Source organism: Catharus ustulatus, chromosome 6 (genome assembly GCF_009819885.2).
Source record: "Catharus ustulatus isolate bCatUst1 chromosome 6, bCatUst1.pri.v2, whole genome shotgun sequence".
Taxonomy (NCBI): Eukaryota; Metazoa; Chordata; class Aves; order Passeriformes; family Turdidae; genus Catharus; species Catharus ustulatus.
Window position 1 is genome coordinate 48,636,063 of NC_046226.1, and position 25,511 is coordinate 48,661,573.

The 25,511-nt window shown below is 49.8% G+C and overlaps 2 protein-coding genes across 2 annotated transcripts in view; one reads left to right on the top strand and one right to left on the bottom strand.

The window, feature by feature from the left end:
- Positions 1–19,088, top strand: part of SLC22A18 (solute carrier family 22 member 18) — a 57,689-nt gene extending 38,601 nt beyond the window's left edge. Inside the window, exons 7-10 of the mRNA XM_033063642.1 lie at positions 1,286–1,386; positions 9,902–10,003; positions 13,771–13,891; positions 18,799–19,088. Of these exons, the coding sequence (XP_032919533.1) occupies positions 1,286–1,386; positions 9,902–10,003; positions 13,771–13,891; positions 18,799–18,986 (512 nt within the window). The 3' untranslated portion in view covers positions 18,987–19,088. The remainder of the gene's footprint in view (positions 1–1,285; positions 1,387–9,901; positions 10,004–13,770; positions 13,892–18,798) is intronic.
- A 1,415-nt stretch (positions 19,089–20,503) lies between these two features.
- Positions 20,504–22,053, bottom strand: PHLDA2 (pleckstrin homology like domain family A member 2). The gene is made up of 2 exons (XM_033063646.1): positions 21,512–22,053; positions 20,504–20,928 (listed from the first exon to the last, which is right to left on the bottom strand). The coding sequence occupies exon 1, from the start codon at positions 21,918–21,920 to the stop codon at positions 21,522–21,524; it is 399 nt and encodes a 132-aa protein (XP_032919537.1). The 5' UTR covers positions 21,921–22,053; the 3' UTR covers positions 20,504–20,928; positions 21,512–21,521.
- Positions 22,054–25,511: the final 3,458 nt, after the last annotated feature.

Consider the following 25,511-nt stretch of genomic DNA (forward strand, 5'->3'; position numbering starts at 1 on the left):
ACAGGGGAGGACGTGGCTCTGGTGGGGTTCAGGAAGGCTTTTCTGGCAGGTCCTGGGATGGGAAGGCAGTGCTCCCTCCAGGCAAGGGCTGCTGCAGATGCTGCCCTGGTAGGGCTGGGGTTGGGCTGCTGGATGCAGTGGAGCTGCTCTTGTTCATTAAGAAGTGAGTCCTCCACAGTGTTTTACCAGAATCACTCTCCTCATCCTTCCAGGAAAAGCTGGCAAACCCTCCCCATGCCATGTCACTTTGCCAGGTGCCCAGCTGTCTCCTCAGTCCTTACACATTGCCTCCTGGATTCTGTTTTTTTCAGGAAGGAGAGAAACACAGCTCCTTTTTTACCCAGTCTCCATAACTCAGAGGATCTTACAAGGAAAGGCAGGACTGCTAAAAGTCATCTGGTCTCTTCTCCCCCAGAAGGATCAGTGATCTCTGACAGGCACATCGTGGGGTTCTTCACATGCAGAGAACCCCAATTTCCTACTGTCTTGCTCCATCTCAGGTGCAGGAGACACTAGGAGAAGCAGCACTCTTACCCCACACCACACTTGAAGTGCACTGTTTTGACATAATTTTTTTAATTTGATGGCTGTCTCTGTAGGATGGGAGCATGTGCAAGCACGCCTGTATTTGTGTGAGTTTGACAGTGGGGAAAACACACGCTATTGTATTTTCATTTGAGATTGAGTGGAGGTTCTCTGTTACACTTTCCAGAAATTGCCTCAGTTGAAAAGCAGACCTGGTCTGTGCCCTTTCTGTCCATACTTTCCTGACTGCTTGTGTTGACATTGCTATCAGTCCACACAAGAGATTTTTCACGTGCCCCAGACATCGTTGCTGAGGTGTGCAGTGAAACCACTGCATTTTGGCTGATGTCACTGGGCTGTTCCCCACAGTGAATATCTGAAGTCAGGCAAGAGGGGTGAGGAATCCAATCAGATTATTTTTATGGTTAGAGTCTTGTCTGAACAAATGTTTTCTTGCTGTCTTAATGGTTAGCCTGGCTTCAGTGATACAAATATTTACCAGTTTATAATTAACAGCTGAAACTACAGCCTACATAGTCACATTATTTAAAGATGAAAGTAAGGGGGATAAAAAAGTTAACATTTAAAGATTAAATTACTACAATGACTTTGAATAGGATTATGCTCATGTTTATACCCAGTGCTGGCAAACCTAGGGAGTGCTACTGACTTGGACTGGTGGTGTCTGGGAGCAAGGGTTTGGGCTGTTACATGCAGTGCAAGTGTATTGATGTATTCTTTGTATTAACCCTTCCTCCAGGTTTGTTCATGATTATGTTTTCCATCATCTCTATGGATTTCTTTGGCTTAGAAGCAGTGGAGTCTGGATATCTGATGTCATATTTTGGTGTCCTTCAAATGGTAAGTGAAGTGCAAGTTCCCCTTTTAGAGTAGCTTGCCACACTGCTACCTAATTCACATGCTCTTCCAAATCCAGGTACATTATTGACAGGCAAATCCTAGCTCTGCCATACAGCATTTAGCTTCAAAAAGAGAACTGACTCCAGATTTATTCTTGGAATTTACAAGTTCCTTGGAATGGGAAGAAATTGGACCAATGAATGTCCTGAAGGTGTTTCCCTCTTTGTGGATCTTTAAGCTGTAGAGCTGATACGGTTTTGTAACAGAACTTTGAAGCTAAAATGAAGCATTGAAGCTAAAATGCCTCAGCTGAAGTTTTTTCTGGTGCAGGTTAGTTGATTTACATTTATACAGCAGCACTCTGCACACTCAGGAAAGCAGACAATCTTATTGGTGTTTTCACTGAAGATCCTTTCAGTGTAGAAGAACTTGTTTCTGCTGCATGGAAACAAGCAGAGCAAGCTTGTGATTCCCAAAAAAGGAAAAAAAAAAAAGACAACAAAACAAAGAACAGAAAGGTAGGTGGGTGATGGAACATGGTTAGGAAACTACTAAAATGGGTAAAAGTCAGCTGAACTAGGCAGTCACAGGGTCAAAAATGTGCAGTATTGTGTTACAGCAGAGTGCTCCTTTTGGAGGAAGAGACTTAATGATTTTGCAGAAAGAGCAGCAGATGGTTATAACCAAGCCCCAAGGTAGGAATGCAAGTTAAGCAATATCCTGAAGGAGAGTGGTCTTGTTATTAAATCCTCCTCATTTCCTGGGCATTGCCACACAGTTCCTGTGGGATCTGGAGGAGCTTCTCATTTGGGGAACAGCAGCTGAAGTTGCTTCCTTTGTGATTTGGATTTGGCATGGTGTTGCCAGTCACTTGGGCTCTGGCCTGGTCTCACCGAATCTGGGCATCTTGGCAGAGCAGCTGACAGGCATGGCTGTACATCAGCAGCTGGATTCTGCAGAGTAAACTGGCTGAGGAGCTGAGGAGATGTGCCTTTGCCATGTCCCTCCTGTGGGGGTGGCCTTGCACTAGCTGTCTCTTGGTCCCATTTCGCCTCTTTGGGAAGAAGAATGGTTTGCTGGATGGAAACAGCATGAGAAGTGGGGTGATCAGCAGCTACTTTCCAAAGGAAGCTTCTGACCCAAACTCCAAAGCTTTCAGAGGCTTTCCCTATGTTAGCATTGTCTGCTGCCTCCTAGACCAGGATCTGCAGGAATCACTCTGGTTTTAGAGGGACCAAGTCAATGTCCCCGAATCTTCCCCATCTGAATGCAGAAGGACTCCCCACAGCTGGAATTTTAACTGGAGACACACCAGTTAAAGCCCAGTTACACAGGCAGAAATAGAATCTGGAGTTGCAGCATGGCTGTGGTGTGCTTGTTTGGGGTTGGGTAACGTGGGCAGCAGCAGCTCTTGTGAGGCGTGGCTTTGTGTTGCTAGATGGAGCCTGGACGCTGCTCTTAGGTCCGGGATATCTGTCTTGAGGACACTGCTGTTTTGTCTGGAATATCTGTCTGCCTTCACTGCCATTGTTCCCCAGGCTGGTTTGGTTGAAACTGCTGTAGATAAGGTTACCTCCTGTGCCCTGCTGGGACACCCCACACAGAGACACAGCCCTGCAAGATATGGGAATTACAGCATCCACTCTGCTTCCTAATGGATGATCAGATGGCAGTGCTAACCAGGGACCTGACCCTTCCCAGAGTCACAGAGTTTCATCCCACAGAGGCCAATCATTCCTATTGCCACAGTCCAACCCAGCAGGGCCCTGCAGGCTCAGGTGCAGCGCCTACTTTGCTAGGGAGTCTTTGCCTTGGGACATTTGACACAGAAACTGGCTTTTATCAGCCAGGCAGTTTTCTTTCCCACATCCATGCAGTTTCTATCCATATTGCTATGCCTATTCTACAGTGCATGGCTCTGGACATCAGAAATATAGGAGTGAAGTGGTCATAGGGTACAAACTTTTCTTCGTGTTGGTGCGTTGAGGTTTGCTGTCAGAACACCAAAATGGAAAGAGGAAAAAACACATTTTTTTAAAAAAAATCCCAGGACACTTGATTCTTGGTGACAGCAAAGCCATCTCACCTGAGAGCTTGCAAAGCACTCTTTTTTACTTTGTCACTTTTTTCCACTTTATCAGTGGCAGTTCCAAACTCTGCTTAGGTTTATGCAGGACAAGATCCTCAACTGGACCAAATTAAACTCTCATTCTCTGGCTTTTAAATGATCTTAAAACATTAGAATTCCTGTCTTTACTTTCAGGTATCTGTCTAGAACCAAAGATATCTCTTGCAGATGGTGTCTGGGTTAATGTTTTATGGCTGCTTTCTGTTTGAACAGGTTGATCAAGCAGGCAGGGAATAGAAGTGTGCTGGCTCTGTCCTGCTGAGCCCCAGAGCTGCTTGTGTTGCCTAAGCTGGCATCTCAGGTGCATTTGTTTCTGCTGTACAGTGAATTGATACTGCTGAGATACAAATGCAGATTAAGGTGCAAGTGGATTCCACCACTCTGGATAGGTGAATGATGATTAATATCTGCTGACTGGCTTCCCCACTTCACTGAGTAAATGATAGCTTTATTCATAGGGAACATAATGTAATTTTCAGTGAATTTCATCAACCAGACACTCAGCTTTGATTTTTTTTATTCTTTAGTTTGCCCGTCTGTAAATCATTGTGAGGATTTTCCCATCCTCTTGGACTTGCCCTGAGCCCTCCTGTTAGAGGAAACCTGTCCCCCATATTTGCATCTCTTCCTGGACTTGAAAAAGATAGTGTTTAAGGACTTTTATAGCTGGAAGGGGACATCAAAGAAATTAAGGGGGAAACTGTTTCTTTGTGTGATTGTAGTTTCTGTTTAAAAAAATAAATATTCTCAAAACTTACATATTCCTCTTACAGAAGGTAATGTTGCAGCTCCCTTTCCCAGCCTGATCAGCAATCCCAGGATGACTCAAATAGTGATGGTGACTTCCTGCCTTCCTCTCCCACCCCAAGGATATTATGCTCCAATTGCTTAATCTAGTTTTTCAGCTTCCCAACCTCATTTGACCTGCTGTGGTGAGAAGTGGCCAGTGCACTGTGAGAATCTGTTTCTCTTCATTCCTCTCATTCAAGCCAGCTGCAGAGTACCTAGAGAGGAGATTTTGAGAGGCTTTGAGTCAGTCCACCTAATTTTACATAGGCAACTCAGATTTTTAGTAATTTCTATCTCAAACAGTCCTTTACATGGGGAATCAGCACAGAAACACAGACTCTGCAGGAGGTGAGGGGTTTGCCCTCTGCAGATGGAGGCTGTTAGCTTAGACTAATTCAGGCATCACCCAAGGGATCCCATCCAGAGCTCCTCAGCCTCACCTCATCCTGTGGTGAGCATCATCCAACAGCAGGGGATACAGGAGAGTGTGGGGCAGGTTGAGGTGCAGGGAGGGTGGGGAGGGGGCTCTGTCTGGGTCAGGGCACAGCCAGGCAAGGTCAGAAAGGGGGTGTGGGATGGCAGTGAGACAGCACTGAGCAAAGGAGTGATAAGGAAACAGAGTTGTGGCTTAGAAAATGGAACATGGTGGGATGGGATGTACTGATGGGGAACTGAAAACAGCACATGAGGGCAATTCAAGCAATCCAGGTCTCAGCAGGGATTCTTGAAGCACCCTGAAAGTGTGGGGCAGTCTGATGAGCTGGGACTGTGCCAGGTGAAGAGAAGTCCTGTGGGAGATAACAAAATGAGGAGAGGAAGGCAGACAGCAGGAGAGCTGCCTCTGAACCAGGCAGCCTGCACTGCAGAGATTCCCTTGCTCATGATGTGCTTGAAGCATCTTTATCTGATCCCTGCTGGGTCTCCAGGCAAGAGTTATGAGAGCCCGTCAGGGACACAATCCTTCTGTCCTCCAGGGCTGGGCTTCCACAGTCCTCTCATCTGAGAAGCCTTGCAAATGACATTTCCCTCATAGTGAATGCCTGGCAGTATTCAATCTCCCTCCAGAGAATAATTAATTTCATAATGGTTTAAAATAATTTAATTTTGAGTAATGGGCAGAAATGAGCCTAGAATCCTTTTTTTTTTTTTTTTCTGGAGTTTGCAAGTGTGATAGCATGGAGACCTTCCAGGTGTAGTATATGGCTTGGAAAATGCTGCTGGAGAATTAGGCACGTGAAATACCTGGAGTCCCTGGTTGATATCTCCAGTCACATCTGATGCTTAGATTTCAAACCATGGGAGGGGGTGGGGGAAACTTTCCTTTAAGAACTTTTTCTCAAAAAAAAAAACCCAAAGCAAAATGCACCAAACAAGACTCTGGGTGGGACAAAAGGGTAGATATTTATAACCCTGAGGATCAAGAAATCATAAGACATCTGTTCTATTTACTGCATTTAAATTTGTATTGTTATACAAACTCCACCTCTAGCTGTGCAGCTTCTGGAGGGACAAGTTGGTACGGAGTGATCCTGAAAAGATGAGAGAGATTCCTGGAGGAGAGATTTACATTGCGTATCATCTTATCACCAGTCTGTCCCTCTCCCTTTTTTTTTTCCCTGCACAGCAAAAGAGATGATTAAAGAGCCGGGGATTTAATTACATCCAGGTATGCCTAGGGGGAAAACCCACTTAGTGAAAGGACCTCGCAACAACAAACAGAAAGTTCTCCAGTTTCCTCGCTTTGAAGGATTTATATCTGTGGAGGGGAGTGGGTTGGAGGGGGAAAGAAAGCGATTAGGCTGGAGTTTGCAAAACACACCATCCTCTTCCCCCTGTTTGGCAAAGTGCTGCCTTCAGCAGTTTGGTCCTCACCATCAGCCCTGCTTGCAGTCCTGCTGCTGCACAGGACCTGAACCACTGGAGTGATTTCAGGCATGGCTGTGTGAGTGCAGCAGCTCCCTTCTCCCCCAGCCTGGGCTCTGCAGGCTGTGCTGACCCCCGTGGCTGCCCCAGCAGGTCCCTCCGCAGCCTGGGAACTGCCAGCTGGCACAATTTCAAAGGCAAGATACGGGTCCAGGGCGTGGGAGGCTGCTTCTGATGTGAATCATGCTATCTCTGCTAGGGATGGGGCCCTGCATCTTCTCTGCAGGGCTTATCTGGCCTGCCGTGTCTGCCTTGCCGACCTTCTCACAGCTCTGCATTTCCGAGCTGTCGGTGAAAGGAAGATTATTTTGTAGCTGGGCTCTGTCAGGCTTTCAGTCGGTGCTGATGGAAGGATCTTCAGCAGCAGTGCCACGTCCTGCTGAGCATCTGCAGAACTCCTCTAACCTCCACAGGTGAGGTCAGCTTCTCGCAGGTGCCAGTCAGCTCAGCAGCAGGGTTGGTACCTCAAAACTTAGAGAAACTGGCACCTTGGACTTGCAAGCACAGTCTTTTCCATCCTGCGAGGGGTTCCTGAAATTTGTTAGAGGTTAACTGTCAAATGGATAATTGGCCTTTCTGAGCAAACAGGAGCAGCTGTTTTCCCAGAAACTAAATGATAGAGGCAAGAGAGTATTTTTCCATGTGATTTGCTGGACTAGTGTAGCAAATCCCCAGCTTGGTGAATCCAGAAAATGATGAACAGAGATTTGGCTGTTCTTATGCATTTATTGGGAGACTTATTTGCCTTTAAAGAAGGAGAGGGAGAAGGAAAAAAAGATGAGTTGGTTTTTCCTGTGACATATGTACACAGCCACAGGCAGTGCCTGTTATTTCACTTGCAAACAATTTCCTCTCTCTTTTGTTTATTGATGGCAGAAGGCATTCCAGCCAGGTACACTGGCTCTTCCCCGACTTCAAAGGAGGTCAGGTTACAAAGGCAAGCAGCATCCAGGCAAAATTAAATACAGGAGGGTAAGGCCCATCGAAATCAATCTCAAGGGGAGTTTATGTGCAAGGAAAAAGCCCAGAACACACCAGTAGGAATAAAAATAAGGATAAATTCCATTTATCAGCTACCAGAGCTTGTCCATGGGAGTGATGATGGCCAAGTCACCTGGGATGTTCCTGGTAAACCATGTCCAAAATCTCACATGGGAGAGTGCACAGGAACCACCTTTCACCTTCCCAGATGTGCCTGTGCAGGCGGGTGCTGCTCATGCCAGCCCAGGGGCTCTGTGCTCAGGGAAAATTGCAACGGGAAGTAATGGGTTTTCAGGTCTGAATTCAGACTGGAAAGTGAGGTCAGAGTTACTGGTGGCTGGTAAATGTTACCTAGTGTCTAAATCAAGGCTCTGTGTCCAAAGTCAGGATGATGTGCCTTGCCTGCCTGGGACTAATGGCTGGATCAGCACTGCCCATGCTGGGGAGGAGGGCAGGCAGCCCAGATAGCCCACGGGGGGACTGCACAACTTCAGGATTGCTGCCCAGCCCGAGGGGAAAAGCAGGTGACTTGGGCTCATTCTTGCCCTTGGAAATAGTCCCCTTGCCAAGCTGGTTGATTCAGCAGTGATGTTTTACCTTGTGCTTTCATTGTCCCAGCCCAAGCGGTGGGAAAGCCCATGGGGAATGCCAGCAATGGCACGAGGACCATCCCTCTGCTCTGCTGACTCTGAGGACAGCTCATTCTGCACCTCTCCAGGTCCTGCCTGCTCAGAGCCTGTCCCTGCTGCAGTGGTGCCTGCTGCCTTCATCCAGGGGCTCGTGTGCAGGGATGGAGGCATTTTTGGGAGTGCCACTCCCATGGCCATCAGAGCAGGGACGTTGCTGATGATATACCCCAATGACTCAAGCAAGGGCAGGGACTGGGCTGTGCCTGCACAGTGTATCCCAATAAAATATGCCATTCAAGTCTGGGCAAATTGGGAAATGGTTCCTTTCCTCCAATGGCTCAGCAGAGCCGAACTGGGGTTCGGGTGATGCCACCTTTGAGTCAATCCATGCCCTGTGACAAGGCTCAGCCCCCATCCCATGTGACTCAGCACAGCCCCAGCAGTAGGAGGGACTGGGAAGTTGCAAAAAGTTAATGACGATTCTCCCTTTTTGGAGCACTCAGCTTAATGGAGCGTCACTCAGTGGCTTCCCCACCCACCCCCGGAGTAGGAGCTGCTGGGGCTGGTATCAGCCTCCTCTCATGGCAGGGCTTTTGGTCAGGATGACTCAGGTCACCCTAGGCACTGTCCAAGCCTTGTGCCACAGCAGGTCCACCCAGAGGCCGCTTGACAGGTGACATGGCCAGGGAAGGACACGCCGAGCCTGTGCCAGTGTCACACGGCAGCTGGGCACACGTGAGCCGAGCTCTCCAGCCCTGGCCAAAGGCAGGGACAATGGCAAAAAAGGAGAGGCAGGAGCCAGAATGTCTTCTTGCTGTGATGTGCCCTCATGTCAAAAATCCTTTGTGCTCTGAAGCAAAGTGAAGAATTGAATTTTGATGGTTTTCCATTCCGTTGTATGCTGTTGGAAAGATATTAATTTTGTCGCTATTGTTCTTTATGTCAACTTCATTTTCACTCTATTGCTCTTTGCTTGCCTTTCTTTTTTTTTTTTTTTTTGACTGGTTATAATAGATTAACGTTTCCTTTCTGTTTAATAACTTACTTACTTACTTTCTCATTTATTTTGCACTCATTTCCTTTCAGCTGACTTTGGGTTTCTGCCTCAGGAGCAACACGAGTGTGGTGTAGTGTCATTCCTGGTCCAAGCAGACCACTGAAGTTTTCTCCAGGATGGACGACCACAGAAACAAAGCATTTTGAACTAAAGCTCTTCTTTCAAGTCAGAGGTCTTTTCATTTGGGTCAAACAAACCCTTTCAAGGCAGGGAAAACTCATTCCTATCTGTCTCTTACCTGTACTGCAGTCAGTCACCTTTTTTAACCATGATCTCTTCCAGCCTCTCTCCTTTCATGTCCACTTGGGCCAGGTTCACCTGAAGTATGGGAGATGCTGAACAGATAAATAAGAGAGGGAATCATTTCTCTGCAAAGTGAAAAGTCAAATAATTTCTGTGATTTTAATATTTTGCTCTTCCTTCCCTCTCCCTCCCCTCCAGTTTTTGTTTAAAATCTGTAGAACCAGTTCCCCATCCTTTACATTTCCGTGTTCTGCTGGGACTGGATATTAGCATCTCCGTCATACTTGTTTCCCGCCTAAAAATTATGAACCACCCAATTTGTATATTTATAGTTTAAAATAATGGCGAGAGAAGGTACAGACATTTTCCTCCTTTGCTTACAAATGTACAGTTTTTCTTTGAGAGGATTTGCCAAGAATGAAGACTGTAGTATTAACTCTGTTTCACAAACACATCGCAAGTTGTATCTGCAAGCGTTTTTAGAAAGTTTCAGTCACTGCTGCTGAGTAGGCAGTGATGGTAAACTCAGGCATGCACCTGAGTGAAGCTTCCAGCTGATGGGATGGATCTCTCCCTAGAAGGCAAAACACTTGAAATAATGGATCTTGCCTTCCAGTCATTTACTGAGGCATAGAGGTCTTTCTTTGTCAGAGAAGCCCTGATGGAATAACCTGTTTGCTGGAAGAAAGTAGCAATTCCCTTTTGAGTTTGTTTAAATTATTATATCACATCAGGCTTAATGGTTCTTATGTGTTTCTTTGCCAGGTTGTCCAGGGTTTGGTGGTTGGGAAGCTCGCTAGTCACTGCACAGAGATGACCCTGCTCAGACTCAGCGTCTTCGTCTTCGCCGGCGTGGGCCTAGGCATGGTAAGGCGGGTGGGAAATCACCCAGGATGCCTTTAATAACGTCACAAGCAGTGACACAAGGTCTGTGAGACCTGGCTGTGGGCTCTGCCCCTGGAAATGCCACCTCTGGCTCTCTTGGGTGGTCTTCAGGGCAGGGAGAACCAGCTCTGCTGGGCCTCTGCGCAAACAGAGCCGCGCTCAACGTCAGCATTGCGCCAAGCCATGATAAAGAGCCGTGTGAGTAATAGTTATGGGGATTAAAAAATATATTAATCTTGCACAGAAACTCGCTAAGTCCCTCCTGAGTCACCGGATTTGCACAGAAATCCTGGCCTGGTCTTGTCAGCGACTGCATTTCCTGGACTACCCAGAAAGTAAATGAAGATTACGGTGGGGAAAAATCATTGCAGTGAGACAGCAGAGGTTGTGCACTCTCCTTCTGCAGCTTTATTTCTGTCTAATCCCCCAACATGAGAGTATTTGGAGAAGGAGGTAGCAAGGCAGTAATTTTGTTCCTCCATTTTGGGATAAGTGATGTTAGCTGCTGCTGGTTGTGTCCGCATGGGTGATGGCTGATGCCAATCTCAAACAACAGTTGGAAAACTGAGTGGATGTAGGTAGCTCTGCTGGGAACTGTGTTTGCTTAGATAAGCCATGTTCAGGGCTCTGATAGCTCTGCCCGGGCCATGGGGATGGAGGATAGGTGCTCACAGTCTCTGTCAGTGCAGTGGACCCAAAGGACAATGGAGCAGCATCAGCCTTTCAACATTCCCTGCAGGATTTGGCCTTTAGCCTTGCTGCCAGGACGCTGGTGCTCCCACTGCTGCAGGTAGGATGAGTGCCATTCCCACAACCGTACCGCAGCCGTGGGGAGGTCAGGGCCAAGTCCTGGAGGGTGTTGAGGTTTGTGGTTCCCAGCTGCATGGAGGAGATGAGGCACCTACACACCTTAGCTAATCTGAGGCTAAATCGTGTCTGAGATGAGGCTGCAAAGGGAGGACGGGTGCAGACCAAGGGTTGGCTCTGCAGGTGGAGCGTGGTCCCTCTCCCTGGGGTTTTTGAGGCTCCTGGGCATTCTGTCAGGTGTAGAATACTTGGGAACGGTCTCTCCCAACTGGTGTCATGCTCTTTTGGCTGAATTCAAAATGCCCCTTTAACATGGGACATCTGCACAGAGCTTGATGCTCCTGAGCATGACCTGGGAAGGACTTTGAAAGTCTCCCTATTGTTTTTTTTTGGCATGGGTGGGAGCAGTTAGGTGGGACCAAGGTGGACCTGGCCCATCTGGAGAGACGAGCACCCCAGCCAGGTGCAGGGCAGGTGCTGCTGGGACTGTGCTGCGCTGAAGCCCAGTCCCATGGGAATCTGGCGTAGCAACAGCATTAATTATATGGCTTTTGTGCACTGAGGTCTCACTGACCTCCAGGGAAGGCTGGAATCAGGTGGAGGTAGGAGGGAAAGCCTCGATGGCAGTGGAGGGGCACACGGGGCAGCACAGATGTCCCAGTGCAGGAAGGCTCACACTGGCTGCACAGGGAGGAGAACCAGGAGGCAGGAAGGGAAATCATCTTAGAGTTAGTAATTATGCCAAGCCCGGAGGGCTGTGGACATCCTGACAGCACAGGCCTGGGGACCAGGGTCAGCAGTGACTTCCCATGAGAACTATTCATAGGCAAATGCAGCTGCAATCCTCTTTGCCCGGGACTTTGCCTCGTTAAAAAGCGCTCTGTCCAAGTGGCTGCCAAGAAAACATCCGCTTCTGGGGTGGCTTTCTGTGTCAGTGGGGATGAGTGCTGTCACAGCAGCAGCCCCAAATGCAGAAGTTCCTGGGTGAAGCTTTTAATCCTTCACAGCTGCTGGTGCAGAAGCATCCTGCCTGCTGTGCCCTTGCAGCATGTGGCCTCCAAATGCAGCAGCTCCCCTGCCCGAAGGATGGAAGGGAGGAGAAAGGCTAGCTGTTAATAAGACACTCCAGAACCCATCCTGATATCACAGGGAGGGGAGGTGGGCTGAAGTGTTTTTGGAAGGCTGGCACAAGCAGCAGCAGCAGCAGACAGCGCTGCAGCTGGGAAGAGGCTGCAGGATGTTCCCAGCAACAGGCAGCTGGAGAAGGGAAGGGGTGGGCTGGGAGCTCGGCAACAACACCTGGATGAAGAGAGGAGGGAAGAACCAGAGTCTGATCTGCAGATGTGAGCTGGGAGAGCGTGGGCAGGGCTGTAGGAGGGCTTGGCAGGTGCAATGGGGAAGTTTTTTCCCTTTGTCTGAAGGCACGGCTGTACCTCATCCTGCCTCACTGCCTGCATTTCCCAGGCATTTGTTTTTCAAGTTGTCTCCTGAGACTCCTGATTCTGCCTCTCACCTAAAAAATGCTTTCAGATCTGCTCATCTCAAAACAACCACTCACCACTCAGCAGCTGAGGAGTAGCAAGGACTGGGCTCTGCCTGGCTCAGTTCTTCCTCAGCCCCAGGGATGTGAGGAGCCATTTCCTCTTGTTTTATAGGAGTCACAGATATGCCTCTGCTCTTTTCTGCTCACTTGCTCCAGCCCATGAGGGACTCTGTACAAAGCAGGAGGGATTAAAACTGTTTTTTCTATGAGCTCCGCAATGTTGTCCTGCAATGACATTTGCCCTAGCAAGGAATTACTCTCCTTCCTTTTGTTTATGTACCAAATACCTGTTCCTCTGTCTTTGTTCTCTGGTTCCTTAATCAGAAGTGCCTAGATCTTAACCAAAATGTAGGCAAAGAGCCCCTTTGAGGAGAAAAACCTGGCTGTTTGTGACTCTAGAGGGGAACTAGGAATAAACCTCAACATTTCCAAGTCATTAGTGAGCAATGTCTCTGGGCTCCTCCATCTTGTGTAGCCGAGAGGCAGGGACCAGATCTTAGGACAGAGAACTCCAGAGAATGAAACTTCTGGCTAAACCAGTGACAGAAATATTTTCCAGCCACAATAACACACCTTGAGACATGGGTTAGGGCACGAGACTTGCAATCAAGGGGGAATTTCCTTTCTATGCCCCAGAGAAATCCATTCATTTGACCAGCAGGGCTTGTGAATGAGCTGGGAGCCGCTCCAGCCCTACAGCTTAGGGAGCCTCACCGCTTTTGTTTCAGCATTAAACAGCTGGAGGGATGTCTCTGCTAAGAATATGTGCAATAACAAAATCATTACTCTCCCTAATTATGCTGGCTAATGTGCACTCATGGCCAGAAGACCTATTCCAGATTACTGAATTTGGTGAATTTATTAGCAGGGAAGCAGCAGAACAGGATTAGAAATCCCAAAGGTACAGTGTTACATAATGCACCGTGCTCATTTATTTTGACAGGCTCGGTTTAGTTTTAATTATTTATGATAATGAACCAAAAAGCCTTCTCTAGGCTGTTTTGTATAAGTAATGGAAGCTTCCTGAAGTACACCACATACATCTGCTGTTCAACATTTCCTCGGGAGTTGGACAGAAGACAGAAGACAGGGGGAAGGGTGCAGGGACGTCACTAATTCCCAGATGCTAAAAATACCCACAGCAGTGCCGGGGAAACGTGCTGCCAGATTGTAGGGTATCGTTTGCTCTGCATGCTTGGAATAATTCAGTGCAGACAAATGGCAGGCTGTGAAAGACCCCTACAGCGGCCAAAGCCACACCACCACGGATCATTTGTGGCTCCCACCATTTCCCTAAGTCATGGGTTGGACTCGTGATTTTCTTCCAGGTTGTTTCTTGCCACAGAGTCGCTGTTTGTGCTGTTCAGTGATCTGTGGTCTGTTGTGTCCTGTCCCCTAGGCCCTGATGAGGACTGTGTGGCACTACTGCATCATTGCGGTGCCGCTGGTGTTTGCCTTCAGCATGCTGGCCACCATCACCGACAGCATCCTCACCAAGGCCGTGCCCTCCTCCGACACGGGTAAGACTCATCAGAAAGGGTCACACTGGGATTTTCTCTGTTTTGAGTCCATTGGGCACCTCCCAGCTCCCAGCACAGCTCTGGAGCACTGGCTGAACACCCAGATCTGGCTGGGCACACGATGGGTGTTGGCAGAGCAGATGAACGGGACTGGTGGGGCTGATACAGGATGGACGTGAACAGCCTTGAGCAAGCATCCCAGTGCTCCCAGTCCTGGGCTGCCTGCTGACATCCACAGTGGTGGGCACAGAAAGGGAAGGCTTTCTGAAATCTCTTTTCCATGGAAAGCTGAGGTATGTTAAAAAAACCCAAAAAACACTTCTCTTCCACTGTGGCAGTGTCAGAGAGGGCTGCTTGTTCACACCTTTTAACTTAGGCTATCTCAGGAGGGCATTCTGGATCACCTTTTGCAAACATGCTTTGCCTGATGCAGTGACTGCCCCCTCTCTCTGTTTTGGCCTTTTTTCAGTCAGAGATCCTGTATCTCTCTGTGCAAGACAGCAGTGTTAGACACTTAAATCTTTACACCTGGGGCTTGAGTTCTGTTGGTGAAGGAAATATGCCTACATTATTGTCATGGGAGCCTGGCTGAGTTTGTGCAGGGATGGAGCTGGCTTAACCTGGTTTGATGTCTTTTGCTCAAGCCCTTTCAGGGTTTGCTCCCAGAGCAGGTACCCAAAAGTGTCTCTGCTTTAGCTGAGGCTTTCTGGGATGCCAGTCTGCACCCTTCATCTTCCCTAGCAGCTGTCTGAGCAGATACCTCTGTGCAGACCCCACCAAGAATGGGGGCTGTAGTTTGCACAGCCCATTACTGGAGTTTATAAAGCCCTTTTGAGATGCTTCTGGGTGAAGAGCTTTTCTGAAAATCACTTCAGTAGTTTGTTTGTAGAGCTGACCCACTACATCTCCTACAAATGCTGGGAGCCTGTGATGTTCACGTGGGATATTTCCACCTGTGAGGACCATTTATCCCCAGTCTTCACCTCCTTGGGAAGAATCTCAGCCACTCTGCTCAGCCAGGAAGAAAATTTGCTGCTTCATGACTTGGAGCAATGTTCATGTGAGGGAGAGCTGGGGGGGAAGGGCACCAAGCAGCTTTGGGACACACAACCAAGTTGGAATTCATCCAGGCTCTTCTCAAAGGGGTTTTGTGAGGAAAACCAGAGCAGTGCTTAGCTTCTGGAGCCCGCAGGCAAGCTTTGGTCAGGGAGGAAAATGGGTTTAGTTGCCTCACCCTGCTGCCTGCTTGCATATGTTGTTAGGCCAGCCTGTTCCTGTGCAGGATGGATGCTCTTCCCGTGGTGGGGAGGGATTGCAGGGCAGGATGGAGGCAGCCTGCAGAGCTGTGCACATGCTCAGGAGCAGGTTGCAGCTCCTCAGGGGATTCCATGGGCTACTGAGGGCTTTCACCTGCCTGTCCATCCAGTCTGATGTCATGCCAAGTGCTACTGGAAATGCAGAGTTACAGCTGGCTCAAAACTGGGCATACCACAGAGCGATGCTCTGGGCACTGGGGACAAACCTTGTCTCTGCCACTTCTCCCGGTCTTCACCTTTCAAACTGTGCCTTTTCCTTGCAATATTTCTGGGGGAAGAGGTACTAATGGCCCTGTGCTGGTTTTGGATGCAGCTGGGCAGGGGCCGGAGCAAAAGCAGGAATGCCTGACACAGCGGAGCAGGCAGGCTGCCTTTCCACAGCAGCTGCAGCAGTGGCTGCGTGGGTGTCTCGCAGAGAAATGCAGCCATTAAAATGCCTGCCATCCATCCCTGGCCGTGGGTGGCACCCCACAAAGGCTGCTCCTTCCTCTGCCAGCCCGGCTCTGCAGACAGAGGTTTTTGGCGGCACATTAGAATCCCTCGCTGAGAGCGTGGAAATCTGGTTTTATGGAAAAGCTTTGCTGTCGCTGTTTAAAACCTCAGCACTCGCTCACTTTTAGCTAATGCAAGGAAATCACACGTTGAGGGTTTGCCTTTGGAAGCATCAGTTTTGAGCCTTGCTGCTGTCTTTTCCTGATGTTTTTGGTCAGCTTCCGGCCTGTAGAACCCATGGAGGTTTTTCTTTGGGTCAGGAAAAGGCTTTCTGAAGGAGCTGGAGTTTGGGCTGAGCTCAGGTGTCCATCTCAGCACGGGCTGGGATGGATGGGGCGTTGCAGGAGCATAGCCTGTCCGCCCTTGCTAGACATTGAGTCACCCATCCTTGCATTTTAAACAGGCGTCTCAGAAAGGGAGCAGCGGGAGGTGGCACAGCACCATCCCTTGCACCCATCAGCCTGCTTGAGATCCGATCCAAGGTCACTTCCTTCCAAGGCTGATGGGTTTGGCGCTTGCTCTTTGCTTGCTCTCAAAGCTCAGGCGTTGCGCAGAAGCAAAGGTAGTAGAAATTGTTTAATTAGTTTCCCTTTGATTTTTTTTTTTTCCTTCCCTTCTCTTCATCTTCAAAGGCAGGAAGAGAAAATTCAGCCCCACACGCACGTGCTGCTCAGCTGGACGCGTGAGCTGGTGGGAAGGCAGCCCGGAGCCCAGGGGGACTTGCACTCACACAAACCCTCCTTGTCAACCCTGGTCCTTCCCCAAGAATGGAGGTCTTGTTCCTGCACAGATCCCCCCCATTCCTGAGGGAGGGAGGCAGGAAGCCCAGCAGAGCTTCTGTGCGTAACGGGCCCGTGTGTCCTGATCTTATTTGTGCGTCAGAACCTGAGGAGGAGACTTTGCCAGGCAGGGCTCGGGGCATTGAACCCCCAGCTTTGCTTGAGATTTGCGGGTTCAAAGGCGGCCGCTGGCGACAGTGACCTAATGGTTAAACCCGATTGCCCCATGGGCGTGTGGCTGATCTGGGCCAGCACCTTCATCTGAGCCAGGCAACAGGATGTGAGCTGGAAAGGAGTCGCCCGTTTTGGAGAGCTGCCAGCACCCAGCCCTGAAACCTGCGGGAGCAGAGGAGATCTGGGATGGGAGGGGAGGATGGGCTCCCAGCCGGCACGGGTCATGCCAGGTATGGGAAAAAGGAACAGAAAAAACAGGGAGAGGGAGAGAAAAGAGCAGGGAAGGTGGGATAGCTATGACAAAGAAGGTGAGCCTGTGCGTTGGCAGAGCTGCACGAAGCAATGCAGGAAATTTTCTGCTGACACAGTGACTTGTCCCAGTTAGAGGTCTTGCCTTAAATGAGATCTATCACATGTGCAGCTTTGCCACAGAGCCACGGCCACGCTGCACAGCTGAGATTTACAGTGTCCCAAAGCCTGAGGGCGTCTGACACGAGGGATCTAATTTAAGCCCATTAAACAGAAATTATCTTTCTCAGCAGCATGTTGGAGAAGTGCAGAGGGAGAGCCTCGCCTTTTAAGACGATGGATTTTTGCTCCAGAAAAAAAAAAAAAGGAAAGGGAAAAAAGTGCGTTCTCAATCACAAGAGCCAGTTTGGCAATTTCACGTAGTAATTAGTTTAATTCAAATACCTAGAGGGGAAAAAATAATTGCAAAACCTGCCCAGAGAGTTAGGTGGTTGTGGGATGGTTCCCATTGGCAAAGGGTCAAGGCAAGGTCCCACCCATCGCCTTTGTGTTCCCATGCGTGGGAGGAGCACTCGGCAGCGCTTCCCGGGAGATTTCCCTCTCCACATGGTTACACCCTTGGCTTGGGCTCATTGCACAAGTATTTTAAGCATGCTGATAAAAGCCCGGCAGTCGCTGCCCGGCATTACACGAACACCTGGCTGCCTGTCCTCTCTGGGAGCTGGGGATCATTTCCCCGTGGCTGCCCACGTTAAATATCCCACTCTTTCTCCACTTCTTCTTGTGTACAGGACAGCATTCTCCTCATCCTTCCCGGCTGCGTGGTGACAACACCTCAGCGTGTGTCTTAGTGGAAAACTGATGCCAGCAGCCCAAATAATCATGCTGATAGTAAAAAACTAATTGCAAACATCATTTCAGAGCTGGGCACAAGTTTATTGAATTTGCTGCCAGCTTGCTGTTCCTCTCAGAATGATTTGCTAGCTGGCCGGGTATTTTCTGCTCCTCTGAACGTGACAGCTGCCCTGAACAAAGACTGCAGGACAAAAGAGCACTCTGGGTGTGTGTGGGACAGCTTGTGTCCCAGGGGATGTCCTGGCCTGCACGTGGAAAAAAATCTGGCCTTTGCCAAAGTGGAGGTGCTTCCCCATCCGCTGGGTTCCTGTTAAGGATGCAAATGTGAGAGCTGCTGGAGGGGGAACCGGCCCAGCCGGGCGCAGGGCTCACATATCCATCCAAATGGAAATATCCGCTCTTCTCGCAAAGGGGGCGGGGGAATATCTCAAGGGGTTCTGCCTTTATCTGTGGTTTTATTTATTTATTCTTAAAGACCTAGTTAGGCCTGGCCCTCTCCCTCCTGCTAGAGAGCTGTTTCTCTGTTTCAGACTAGAGAATAAATGGCAGTAGTAGCTTGGGTGGAGCAGGCCCACTCAGGTAATTAGGAGATTGGAAGAATCTGTGTGATTTGCTAGGAAGGCTCAAACAAGCCCCTAGAAATTACCTCTCCATCCCTAATCCTATGCAGTAGTTACCAGCCCTGCCGGGTGTGATACTCAGCAGCACCTTCTGGTGCCAAAGGCGTCCCTGGACCCTGGTGACAGCACTGGTGAGCACCCACTTTGCCTTTTGGGCAGTGCTGCTATTGCCACCCCGACCACTCAGGGAAGAGCCGAGCTGGCTCCTGGTGGAAACCGGTCCCTGTGCCTGCAGGAGTCCCTAACCAGAGCAAACCCTAATGGGACCGCTGTAAATTAATGCAAGAAATTATTTGAAGTGATTTGCTAATTTGCTACTGCAGGGGAGCAGCATCAGTGATGAAGGGGATCTTGTGTGCTTTTCTCTGCTTTTCCATGCCAGGATTTGCTCTCACCCTGTGTGTCTCTGCCATCTCTCCTAGGTGCCATGCTTGGCATTTGTGCCTCCGTGCAGCCCTTGACCCGGACGGTGGGTCCAACCATTGGTGGAGTTTTATATAAACAGTTTGGAGTCTCCTCCTTCGGCTATTTACAGCTAATGGTCAATTTAGGTTTGTTTGTTTACCTCTTGAAGAGTAAAATCCCACTGGGAGAGATGAAAAGCCAGTAATGCAGTTGCAAGAAAGTAACCCCCTTTATTTTTTCCATAGAAATAAATGCTTGAGTTTTATTTTTGATTCCATAAACCTAGAATAAAACAATTTGAACAATCCTTACATTTTGTCAACATTTTCATCTAGAGTAAGAGACAGATCAGTTTGCAAAAGTCCTGGAGCTGTGTTGGAGCAACTGGGGGCCATGGGACCCCTGGAGCTATCGGGTTCCTCCCGTTCTCCCCCCTTGTCGTGGCAGGCAACAGCCCCCAACCCTCAGCTGTTGTCAGGCAGCATTCCTTCTAGGATTCACTGAAACTGAAGGGATTAAGAGCCAGTGCCTTTGCTCTGGTTTGGCCTTTTATTTCAGCACCCTGAAATGGTACCAAGAAAAAATGGGGGGTAAAACACATCTGCTTTTGGGCTTTGTTTTGCTGTATTAAATGCATCTCCAGCATTCTCAGGTTAGAGAGGGCACTGAGGCCAAAGGCTTTCAAATGCTGTGGCCAGAGGTTTGCTACATCCACAGCTTGGTCATGTGCAACCCTGCCCGTGCACGAGGTGCCAGCAAGGAGGCTGCAAAGCCCCGCCGTGCCAGGCTGCAGTGCCAGAGCCTCCCCGCTGCTTCCAGACACCGGGCCAACCCTCCTTCCAGGTTTTTTCCCTTCCCTGTACTGAGTCTCTCTTGCTCTTACTACGGGCTTATGCAATTACATACTTTGCAACTTCCTCTAGTACAGTCTCCTGCAAGAATTGGGCTGACAGTGGGAAGATTACCTGCTGGAAATGACCGAGTTTGGAGTGAGTACTTTGCCCTCTACGCTCACAATCCTGACTGCCAGAGTTGAGTCGCGTGCTCTCGAGGAAGCCCAGGTTTGTCAGTGAGAACTGAGCCTCACAACAAAAAAAAAAAAAAAAAAAAAAAACCACTTCAGCATTTTAATCCAAAAAAAAATCAGCTGATTTTTTCTCCAAGCTTCTTGGTCCGGATGCTATAGGAAAAGAGCCTGCCTCCATTCTTCAGTTATTCTGGAGAAATTTAATCCTGTCTAGAGACTGCAGAGCTGAAGGAAGAGAGGAGAGCGAGTTCAGCTTGCTTTGCTACAAAGCTGAGGAATCCATGGAGCGTTGGCGCTCTAATTCCGAAACCAAGAATCCAGTTTTGTGCCTTAGCACAGCACTAAGAAGCTATGGGGGCTGGGGCAGCAGCATTTTCCTGTGGCAGGGAGCTCCTGTGCCTTCTGCAGCTGCCATTACTCAATTTTATGGGAAAGAGCTTCTAGAGGAGCACTTCTGCAAGCTATGGTAAGCTTTTCTATCTCCCCACTGACCAGAACTGAACCTCAACACATTTTCCCTCCCTGGCTGCGAGACAGGGTCAAACACAAACAGGTTATCTGGGCTTTCTCCACCTCCCACTGCTCTGTCCAGGGCACCAAAAAGCCAAGCCTTACCCACTCTTTTTATGTCACTTCACCACTCCATATCCACAGATATGCCTCAACAAAAGTTACTGCAGTCCAGAGTACAGTAATAAAAAGTGAACATTTCAAGTAATTTATTTGGAATGGACACATTAATGCAAAAGCAATATTAAGACCAGTAACTGCTGAAAGACATTCAACAAAATAAATACAAATATAGATACTAGAAATAATTTAAATTGTGTTTAACACCACCAGTCAGTTGAATCTTCCTTGCATCTCATAAATAGAAGATAATTGTTCACAAAGCTGTGCCACTCAAAACACGTGGACGCTTTGCTAGAAGTCCTGTACGAAAAGTCTTTGGTTTTTCTTTATGCATCTCAGGCAAAGCTCAGGGCTCTTTGCTCAGCAGCCTCAACGGGCTTGGAGAAAACCAAGCTGCTTCCAGCTCTCTTCTTTGCTTTCCTTCATTGGTACCCTGTCCCATTTCAGTCCAAGACACTCGATCTGGTTTATCGTCCAGTGGTATGCTCTAAAGGTAGCAAGAGGAAGTGGGTTAGTTAAACAAGCAGCAGAGCAAGGCACAGGAAGAAAAAATGGGGGGCTTTAAAGGGGGAGTAAGCATTGAGCATTTATTTTCACAGATTTTGGGTTTTTTTAGCAGATTCTGTGAGGAAAGCACTGCCTGCCGAGTGCTGTTCCTCATTCCCCGCCAGCCCCACGTGTCGTCCTCTCAGCACACCGCAAAGCCCGGCTCCCAGCAGAAATTCCCCGCGGAGCATGGGAGAAGGGACCGAGCCCCGTGCCGTGGCTCGGAGCAGGGCAGCGCTCCCCGAGAGCCCCGTGCCATGGCTCGGAGCAGGGCAGCGCTCCCCGAGAGCCCCGTGCCGTGGCTCGGAGCAGGGCAGCGCTCCCCGAGAGCCCCGTGCCGTGGCTCGGAGCAGGGCAGCGCTCCCCGAGAGCCCCGTGCCGTGGCTCGGAGCAGGGCTCCGCGGTGTCGGGGCTCGGTGTCGGACCCGTGCGGCTGCCCGAAGCGGGTGCCGGCAGTGCAGTAATGCAGAGGGATGAAGCGAGAAGCCCCGAAGTGCGCGGTGCCGAGGGCCGGGCGGGCTCACCTGGCGAGGCTCAGGGCGCCCGGGCCAGCCGCCGCTCCTGGGTGCCCGCCGCCTGCTCCATCTCCTGGCGGCTCTTGAAGTCCTGGATCGCCCGCTTGTTCTGGAAGTCGATGAGGGCCATGGTGATGGAGGCGTTCCAGCAGCTCTGGTCCGGACACCGAAAGTCAATCTCCTTGCGGTCTTTGGTGACGATGGTGAAGTAGATGTACTTGCCCGTGCGCTCCACGCAGTCCACCTTGAGGATGGAGCCGAAGCCCAGCTCCTTGCCCTTGGCCCGCTTGTGCCCGTCGGGGAACAGACTGAGGCTGTCCTTGGTCAGCACCACCAGCTTCTTCTTCCACAGCTGGAAAAGGCTGTCGCTCCGCTTCTCCAGCTCGCCCTCGCGGATCACCTCGGCTTGCATCTTCATCCTCGCTCCCCGGCGGAGGCTCCGGCTGCTGCTCCCACGGCTGCTCGGGCGGCGCTGACCGAGCCGCGCCGCGATGGGAACAATTTATTGCAATGAATCAGCGCCGGGCGCCTTCCGGTGCCTCCCCCGGGGAGCCCGGCCCGCCGCCCCCTCCCGCCCCGCCTCCCGCCCGCCCCCGGCCGCTCCCCGCCCGGCCCGCGGGCTGCGCGCTGCGCCCGCCGGGGTCCCGGCATGGGAGGGGCTGGGGCTGCCCCCCCGAGAGCTGCGAGTCTGCTGCTGTCAGGGGACCCCAGGCCTGTCTGCCCGCTCCCCTCCCCACCCACGTTTCCTCTGTCCGTCAAGGATAGAAGTGGAATGGGGATGCTGGGAATACTGGGAATTACTGGGGATACTGGGAGCACTAGGGATACTGGGATGGGGTTGCTGGGAATTACTGGGGGCTACTGGGAGTTACTGGGACTTACTGCGAGTGGGATACTGGGAGCACTGGGAGCCCTAGGATGGGGATATTGGGAATTACTTGGGAATTACTGGGGATACCATAGCCCCCCCCGCGCTGAGGATGAGGCCACTGTGATCTGAGACAGCCCCCACCTTGCCCCTCTGACATCCCTGATGGGATACAGGATGCTCCCAACACTCTGTTCCTACGGGCCTGGATCTGGGCATTTTCACAGCATGGGGTCTGCCCTGGCATCATTTCTGGGGCAGAGGGGTCTGAGCCAAGCCTGGGTGGGTTTCTGCCATCCCCCATGGACATCTGGTCTGAGTTCAGCCCCTGGTCACCCCAAGACACCCAGCCACGACCTGGCCAAGCCCAGCAGCTTCATTTGAGGCTCTGCACCATCACCATCAGCCTTTCCTTCACCTTTTCCTGAGAGCATCCCACCTCTCCAGTTTTGCATTAACACTGCTTCCCCTTATCTTTACCTCCTGCAATCACTGGGTTTATCTCATTTTCTCCCCTATAGCCCATACACTCCTCCAGGGAAGGCACCACAGTCACAGCCTGGGCAGTGCCCAGCGCCACGGGGAAGTCAGGAAAGGCTGCGGCAGCTGGAGGTGACATTTAAGAGGCACGTGTGAGCCTGCAGTCCCTTCCTCTTGGACACCTTTCATTTTGTCATTCCTTCACGATAGTTGACACAGGGCTGATCCAGCTTCCCAACCACTGCCTTGATGCTGCAGCCAAGGGCAGGGCAGTGCTTAATGAGCTTGTTCACACTGTTTCTGCAGCAGTGTTTGCTCAGGTATGTACCATGGGCAGCATCACCCTCTGGACTTTGAGCCCTGCTCTCCTCCATCTCCTGCCTGGGATGACCGGCGCCTTTACAGGTGTTTCCAAGCCAAACCCCAGAGATTACAAAGCAAGGCCTGGCCCCTTTGAAGAGGTTGGCAGCGTTCCCAGGGACATCGGCAGGGTCAGAAGCCCATTTCCCAGGAACAAATCAGAGCTAGAGCCAAACCCATTTCCGCTGCAAATCACTCATCTGCCGGAGGATAGGACCACGCTTTGACAATTCACTGCAGCGTGCACATCTGTGGGGAGGGTCAGAAAAAAGGTTGTGTGATGTTCCTGGGGTTGATGAAGGAGCCAGGAATGGTTTGACTGAGCTTTTCAGGGAGGGATGGGCTGGGAATTGCTCTGGGAAGACCGCGGTGGCCATCACTGCTTGTGGGGTAGGGCAGGGGCTGCAGAACATATGTGGAGCTGTGCCCTGGCATGTGAAGAGCTGCAGGCTTTTCCCTGAGAGCCACTGTATCCCACTTTTCAGTGTGATTTATTTTGTTTCAGCAAGGGGAACAGCCTAGATTGATTTACAATTAGGCTGCATATCTACATTTTCATGGTCTGCTCTGTAAAACTGCTTTCTGACCAAAAGGCCTTGTAAGAATAAGGGAACTGGAGCCAACCAGGAGCAGAGCTGGATATTAAGCAGAAATCATAAGGATATTTTCAATTTGGCCCCAAAATGAAACAGGGAATGGTCTTTGTGCACAGGAAATGGGACGCCACTTCAAAAAGAGCAAAAAAAAAAAAAACCCAGGCAGCAAGTCAGAAGCATACAAGGAACATCTGGAGGAAGGCTTCTGGTGTGGAAAGGCTGCAGGACTTGGCATGTTTGTGCACACCTTGCTTCAAAAGTTCCACTAAAAGAACCTGAATTTCCTTTTAAATGAAACTTGTATTTGTAGATGCAGGGTCAGCAGACCACTTTGGTCTCTGTCTTTCCTCTTTTACTTTCATCTTGGTGATTTTTCTTGTGCATTTATCCATCATTTTGAAATACTCAAAGCCTCCCCCAGCTGTCACCTCAGTAATCTTGCCTTAATGCTGGCCAAAATATAAAACTGCTAGGAAAAAAAAAAAAAAGGAATAAAAGTGAAAATATTACTCACAATGGAAAAAGATAGGTTCTTGCTGAACAGGGAGCTTAGTTTTGAACATACATCCATTGTATGAAGGCTCCACTTTTTTACCTAAGATGGGTTAGTTAGGTGGATAAAAGAAAAAAAGAAAGTCCAGTGTGTTAAAGTACCATAGGGTCTCTACCATTGTGACCATGCAAAAATTCTGTAAAGTAGGTTTTAAAATTTAATTACATTTTCTGAGACAGAAAGCAAAGGTGACTGTAGCTGAATCCAAAATGGGCAGCAGGGCTAAATCATGTGCAATCTCCTTCCTACAGGAGCGTTTCTCAGGAAGGAATGGAGAGCTGCAAGGAGCTCAGAGCAATTTGGTCCAGGAAACCTGGCAATTATTTACAAGTAACACAACCCTAATCCTAGTGGATGCTGTGTTGGCTGGTCACTTCTGATAAAAGTTTGTAGCATTAGTTTTGCCTGTGGAAAGAAAAAATATTTATATTGCCCTATTTTTTAAACAATAAGGACTAATAACTTAGAGGAGGAGCTGACAGCAGGGAGCTGGTTTCATCTGAGCACCTGGGGAGAGGGGTAAGAGATGTGATGCAGCCCTGCATTGTACCCTGGCACCAAAACCAGGGACAAGTGTCACAGGGTGGTGTGAGTACGTGTAGGCAGTGGATGGCTTTGATAATTAAGGGCCATGACCAAGCTGGGGCTAATGGGAGCTTTGGGTGATTGCAGCTCAGGCGCTGCTGCTGTCTCTGTCCAAGCTGGGGCTGGCAGCTGGGAGGAACCTGTCACTCCCTTTCGTTTGGGTTTAGTTGTTTAGTTGTGTTACCAGTGAGAGAAGGAGAGGGGATTTTTTCCCTTGCAACCCAGCACATCACCGTGGCTGTGCCTCGACAGTGTGGGAGCTCCCAAACACAACTACCATGGCTGCTTTTAATGTCATCAGGCAACGACCCTGCCTTGCCCCCCAAATACAGGACATCTCCAGGAATCTCAAAATTTAGGAATTTGTCTCTGCTCTTGGAAAGAGGGGGGAAATAGCACAGTGGGGAGTGTGAACCAGAGGAAGGTGATGGGAACAGACTGAGATCCAGTCAGAGGAGCCTTGTCCCACATGGCCATCTCCTTCTTCCCACACTTACCAGGGATGCTGGCACCACCCTCTGCTTTGCCCCAAAGCAATTTCCAGTCTACAAGGGGCATTTTTAAAAG